This window comes from Crocuta crocuta, unplaced genomic scaffold (assembly GCF_008692635.1).
Source record: "Crocuta crocuta isolate KB4526 unplaced genomic scaffold, BGI_CrCroc_1.0 scaffold750, whole genome shotgun sequence".
In the NCBI taxonomy this organism is placed as follows: domain Eukaryota; kingdom Metazoa; phylum Chordata; class Mammalia; order Carnivora; family Hyaenidae; genus Crocuta; species Crocuta crocuta.
This window is the reverse complement of record NW_027529191.1, coordinates 516,794-522,312: the sequence shown is the minus strand read 5'-3', so window position 1 is coordinate 522,312 and position 5,519 is coordinate 516,794. Positions and strand designations below refer to the sequence as shown.

The 5,519-nt window shown below is 60.0% G+C and overlaps 1 protein-coding gene across 1 annotated transcript; it reads left to right on the top strand.

Annotated features, from left to right (window-relative positions):
* The first annotated feature begins 203 nt into the window (after positions 1–203).
* On the top strand, positions 204–5,338 carry TMEM18 (transmembrane protein 18). The gene is made up of 5 exons (XM_077758296.1): positions 204–300; positions 726–846; positions 2,391–2,445; positions 4,873–4,966; positions 5,056–5,338. The coding sequence occupies exons 1-5, from the start codon at positions 205–207 to the stop codon at positions 5,143–5,145; spliced, it is 456 nt and encodes a 151-aa protein (XP_077614422.1). The 5' UTR covers position 204; the 3' UTR covers positions 5,146–5,338.
* The last annotated feature ends 181 nt before the right edge of the window (positions 5,339–5,519 follow it).

The window sequence follows — 5,519 nt, the reverse complement described above, 5'->3', positions numbered from 1 at the left end:
GCCCTCCCTCCCGCCCTTCCCGTTGGGTCCCCCGCACGTTGACGGGGACAGGTAGCTTGTGGCCAGTCGACCCTGCAGGGCATGCGCAAGCGGCCGGGGACCCTGGGGAGTCCCGAGGGCTCTGCAGCGTCCCGCAGCGGTTCGGGCCAGTCTGCTGGAGGGGGTGGGGCAGGGCAGGCCGTGAGCCTGCAGGCGAGAGCTGAGATGAGGGGTACATCTGAGCGTCGGGGGTGCGGACGTGCCCACCCTAAAGTTGAGGAGACCCGACCTGCCAGTGCTTTTCGGGGGCCTGGCAGAAAGGTTGGAGAACATGGAGCAAACTGGGATGGCCCAGGTTCCCCAAGGCCTCGCGCGCCGGGCTCAGGACTCAGGAACTGTTCCTGCTCGTCCTGGGACCGTGATCCTTAGAAGCCTTATAAACGGGATTTTGTTCAGTCAACGAAAGGGCAGGTCCGTGGTGCCTTCGGTTCTGTGCGCTCGGACGTTGAACCAGTGATCTTTCTCTCTGATGCCTGCGCCGTGGCCGCAGTGCAGAGGCTCCCTGTGTCCTTGCTCCCCTTTCCTTCGCCAGCACCTGCTTCTGGGAGGACTGCGCGCTCAGCAGCCCCAGGAGTGCTGGGCGTGGGGGACCGCGGGCCTCCCTGAGCCGGGACGTGGCGCCCGGCCCCCCGGCCCCCACGCGAGGTGAGGTGGCGGTGATGAGTTTCTGGCGGTGTGTCTTGCAGCAGACGGACTGGACGGAGCCGTGGCTCATGGGGCTGGCTGTCTTCCACGTGCTGTGCCTGCTGCTCACGTGTCTCTCGGCCCAGAGGTATAAACTCCAGGTCGGGCACTTCCTGTGCTTAGGTGAGTAGGGTGCGCAGGCGTTCTGTGACTCGGGCGCTGTGTGAGGTGACCGGGTGCGGGTGGGGCATCTCAGTGGGAGAGCGTCTTAGGGGAGGGAGGCAGGGTGTTGGCGTTGCAGAAGGCGCCCTGGACCCCAGGTGGTGAGCAGAGTCGCTGCTTCCTGTCTGCACGGGGGGCTGACCCAGGCGCACTGAGGAAGGCGCGTGCCTGTCGGGCCTGCAGGGGCTGAGTGGGCAACAGCAGCTCCGTGACTTAATTCCAAACCTGGGTGTGTTGCTGTTCCCTGTGATACGCACAAGGCAGCAGAGCAGCGAAGCTCTGGGAAGGGGCCCCGTGCAGGTTGCTGCAGCAGCACGGAGACGGAGGTGTCCCCGGCCTGCAGGCCGGAGCTGCAGCGAGGACGGTTCTGCGCGGGCCCTGAGGCTGGTCCCTCCGAGAAAGGTGCCAGCCGATTACTTGAGCTGACGTGTTAGGAAAACTTGACAACTTAAGAACTATGTGTGGGTTTCTTATCTTTGAAGAGATGGATGACTTTGCACACGTGGGGGCAATAAATAGATGATGTTCTACGTGTGTTTAATATTCTGACTCATTTCCCTCTCAAACCCGCACAAGATTGATTGTATTCAGTGCAGTGTTGTTTGGCACATTTTTAGGACAGGCTCCCCGCCCCCCCAGGTCACTCAGCCCCTGGGTGGCACAGCCGAGAAATTTGTTACCTTGTCAGCTGGGGAGTGGCACCTGCTAGAGATGGCGCCGTGCCCCCGCTCCACGCCTTCTGTGTCTCAGCCTTCCCCTCCCCTCCCCCACCCCGTCTCCCTTTCCTGTGCCTTTTCTTCATGTGCCTCGTTAGGTCCAACCACGGAGGAGGGAGTCAGGAGACTGTAAAGCCCTGGTGCATTCTGTTTTGTGATTTGGGTCAAGGACAGGAAGGCTTTTCACATTTTGATTTACCTGAGAAATGAAAGCATCAGACTGTAGTTTGCCACGTTCCGCTGTGTGTCCTCGTCACGCCGGCGGTGCGGAGCGGGCGCTAGGTCCGGGTGGCATAGCTGCGTGCTTCTGAGTCCCGGGCTCCAGGAGGGTCGTGGGCCCCACTCAGATAGGCTTGGGGACATCGTGACCCTTGCTGTGGCCACCAGAACCTCGGGGCAGGTCTCTAGCCGGCTCTCCTGTGTGCCCGTCAGGGGAGGTGCGAGGCGGAAAGCACCCGGTCGCACCGCGCTGGGACTTTTGGGACCGGGTCACCGTGTCGGGGCCCTGTGGGAGCGCGGGCACGGTTTGCAGGGGAGAGCTGCTTCCGGCTCTCTCTGCGTCTGCTCAGCAGCTCTGCACTGCTCGCCCGCACCTCTCCTGGTCTCTCTGTCGAATGGAAGTGTCCTGCGATTTTAAATGTTATAGTCTTTATCTCACACCGTATCTAAAATGGTCCGTTTCTCAGCAGGTTTTTGCTATTCTGTTACATTTATGTTAAAACACGGGTAATTCTGAAATGGTTCATGGTCAGTCATCCAGATCCTGACACACAGCTTCTCTCTTTCCAGTGATTTTGGTTTATTGTGCCGAGTACATCAACGAAGTGGCAGCAATGAACTGGAGGTAGGCGAATCCCTGTCCCGTTCGCCGCCTGGGAGGCGCCCTCTAGTGTGGCCTGTGCAGTGGAAGCATTGCACGCCGACCGCAAGCCTCCGGGGAAGCCGAGTGGCTGAAGTCCCAGGGGCCCAAGTGCTTCTGCGCCGACAGGTTTAGGTCAGAGGAACGGCCTGTCAGATAGTTTAGGATTTGAAGGTTGGTTGATACAGTTCACGACAGCGTGAGAGAGTTCAAGGGGCTGTTTGAAGCGGCTCTAGTTGCAGGGTAAAGAAAGTGGCATTTTAGAGAGAGTTGGGCCCACATGTGGTCAGGGCGTGGGTGAGGTGCTCTGCGCCCTCCCCTCCCCTCCCCTCCCCAGACCTGCCGCATCCTCTTGAGGCCTCGAGGCCTCGGGATGTCCTCCCGGCCCCGGCCGCCCTCCGGGGATCCCAGCTCCACCCCTAACACCTGCAGCCTCCTCGCTGCCGCGTCAGCCTCTGTCCCCAGGGGACGGGGTGGGGGGGTGAGACCCGCAGAGCGTCACCAGCCGCCCCTGCCCTCTGCTCCCAGCTCCGCCTTCATCCTGCCTGCGAGTCGGGCCCTGTGCCAGGTTACAGCTCGGCACCTGCACCCACGCGTGTGAGCGAGACACAGCTGTGCGAACCGGGGGCTCATCCGGGCGCCTCGGCCGTGTGCTCAGATGTGGGTTCCAGCAGCATCCACGGGCCGTATCTGCCCACTCTTTTCGTGCGGCCTGTGAGCCAAAAATGGTCTTGATGTTTCTAAGCGCTACAATGTTTACATTCTTCAATGTGAAAGAGAAGAAAAAAAGAGAAACTGCTAGACTCTCAGCAAAAAGGAGTTGAAGACCTTGCCTCCGGCCCTTCCGGGGGTGCGGGGTGTCACCTCGGGTGGTGTGCACGTCCGTCCCCACAGAAATGCCGCTCCCTCCCGCCCCGCATGTCCTCGCTCATTGCGCGCTGAGGACACGGAAGCCACACCGTCACCTGCTCTGTGCCTTCGGGGAACGGCTGTGGCCCCTGCCCCCCGGCTCTCCCCCTCTGATCCCGTCTCCTCGGCCGAACATGCTGAGAAAATGCCCACTTCTCAGTGTGAAACAGGGCCCCTGGGGCCCCCCGGCAGGACCCTCACGGTGAGACCCGGGTGGTGGTCACTGTCCCCTGGGGCCCGCTCCCACCGTGTAGTAGGAACGCTCTTGCCCACCCACAGCCAGTCTGGGGGTTGCTTGACCTCAGCCTCCTCTCCCCGAACCGCCCGCTCACGGTCTCCGGGTGCCCGGCTGCAGCTGCCTCCTCTCTCAGGGCTCCTCCTTCCGCTCTCTGTGCCTTCCTCCCTGGGCCGAGGGTGCCAGCCACCATCCGCGACGTCTGATAAACATCAGTGAAGTAGCACGTCGCACTCGGCCCCCATCCAGAGCTGTCCCAGCCACTGTGCGCTGCTTTGTACCGGCAGCTTCTCCTCCCGATGACTTCGTCGTGCAGAGACTCCTCAGGAAGTCCCTGACCTTGGAAACAGACCACGAGCGTGGTTTTCTCCATCAGCTCCGTGCCCACCCTCGCACCTCCCGAGCGGTGCCCTGTTTCCCCAGGCGCCAGCCCCCCTCGACCTGATGGGCAGCGGCCCCGGCACAGCCACGGCGGTCACAGCCACACGCTGGCCGCCACTGGGCCCTGCTGGCTCCTCCGGGTCCCTGCTGGAGCGTTGGGAGCCTTCCTGCGGCCCCCGCAAACCCATGCCCTCCCTGCTCCGTTTTTCTCCGGACCATCAATCACACATGGGCGTTTTGAGTGTCTTATTTTCCGAACCCTTTCCCTGGAGTGTAAGCTGTAAGCACGGCTGCCTCCCCTGTTCTCAGCCACGCCAGGGCTGACGACTGGCTCCTCCGTAACTGTCATTGTGCTAACGAATTGTCAGGCGCTTTATAAATAGTCGTTTTGTGTGTCACTGTGCTGGCCACAGATGAACGCCTGGGTACACCAGCCTCTGCCTGGGGCGGGTTGAATGACTCAGCCTGCTGGTGAGACTAGGAGCGGAGAGCCGGCTCAGAGTAGGTCCGGAGCGTCTGCAGCCCGTGACACCTCCAGGCCCGCAGACGGCACAGCAGGTCCCAGCTGACGTCACACTCGCCGTTAAGCAGAGTGCACAAGCGTTTGCTTGGCCTCACAACGTCCGCGGGTGGCTGATGTTGCTCACACCGCTGTCCTCCCCAGGCCCGGGCTCCTGGCTCTTGGCCGTGGGGCTGACTGCATGTTCCCCTGATGGGGGCGCTCCGGGTGGCAGAGCGGAGTGGGAAGGGCCGAGGGTGGGTTCCGTGGTGGGGCAGGCCGTGGCGCCTTGGTTGACTAAGCGTTCTCCAGGAGCCTTATGTTAGGGAATATCGCTAAGGACGTTGCTTTGTTATGCCAAGTAATTTTTAATTTTTTCCTAAAACAGGTCGTTTTCAAAATACCAGTATTTCGATTCGCGGGGGATGTTCATTTCTCTAGTGTTCTCAGCACCGCTGCTGCTCAATGCCATGGTCATCGTGGTACGTGCATTACAGCCTTGTGAGCTCTTGTGTTGTCGGTGGATGTGTGTTTTCCAATTCTAAACACATCTCAACATCATTGTTTTTAGATTATGTGGGTCCGAAAGACTTTGAATGTGATGACTGACCTGAAAACGCTACAGGAGAAGAGAAGAGAAAGGAAGAGAAAAGAAGAGTAACATTGGAACACTGTTCGTTTTCTTACAGACGTTGTTTTCCTCTGTGTGGCTATTTCAAGGTTAAAGTGTGCATCATAGGCGCCCTCCTTACTCGCCCGCTCGAGTTTGTGCAGAGGGCTCATTTACTGTGACATCCATGTCGTCGAACACCCTAAAAACTGGTTTCTAAAATAAACACTAGTCTCCTGTCCCATCTGGGTGTTCACGAAGCCTGGGTCCACCCGGGACCTGGGTGTCTTCCTGTCAAAGTGTACACGTCAGTAGTGTCCGCAGAGCGCGTCATCGTGGGCTGGCTTGTCACCTGTGCAGTTAGCAGTCATTATAAAGCACTGAAGCAAGTGACAAACGGCGCTGTCCAGACGTTGGCGCCCCCC

What these genes read in the sequence shown, in the direction of transcription:
- TMEM18 (XM_077758296.1), top strand. Translation starts at nt 205, where the DNA reads ATGAGGGGTACATCTGAGCGTCGGGGGTGCGGACGTGCCCACCCTAAA. An exon ending in CGGGCACTTCCTGTGCTTAG is followed by an intron (nt 847 to 2,390) that starts GTGAGTAGGGTG and finishes CTCTCTTTCCAG; the next exon opens with TGATTTTGGTTTATTGTGCC. An exon ending in TCAATGCCATGGTCATCGTG is followed by an intron (nt 4,967 to 5,055) that starts GTACGTGCATTA and finishes CATTGTTTTTAG; the next exon opens with ATTATGTGGGTCCGAAAGAC.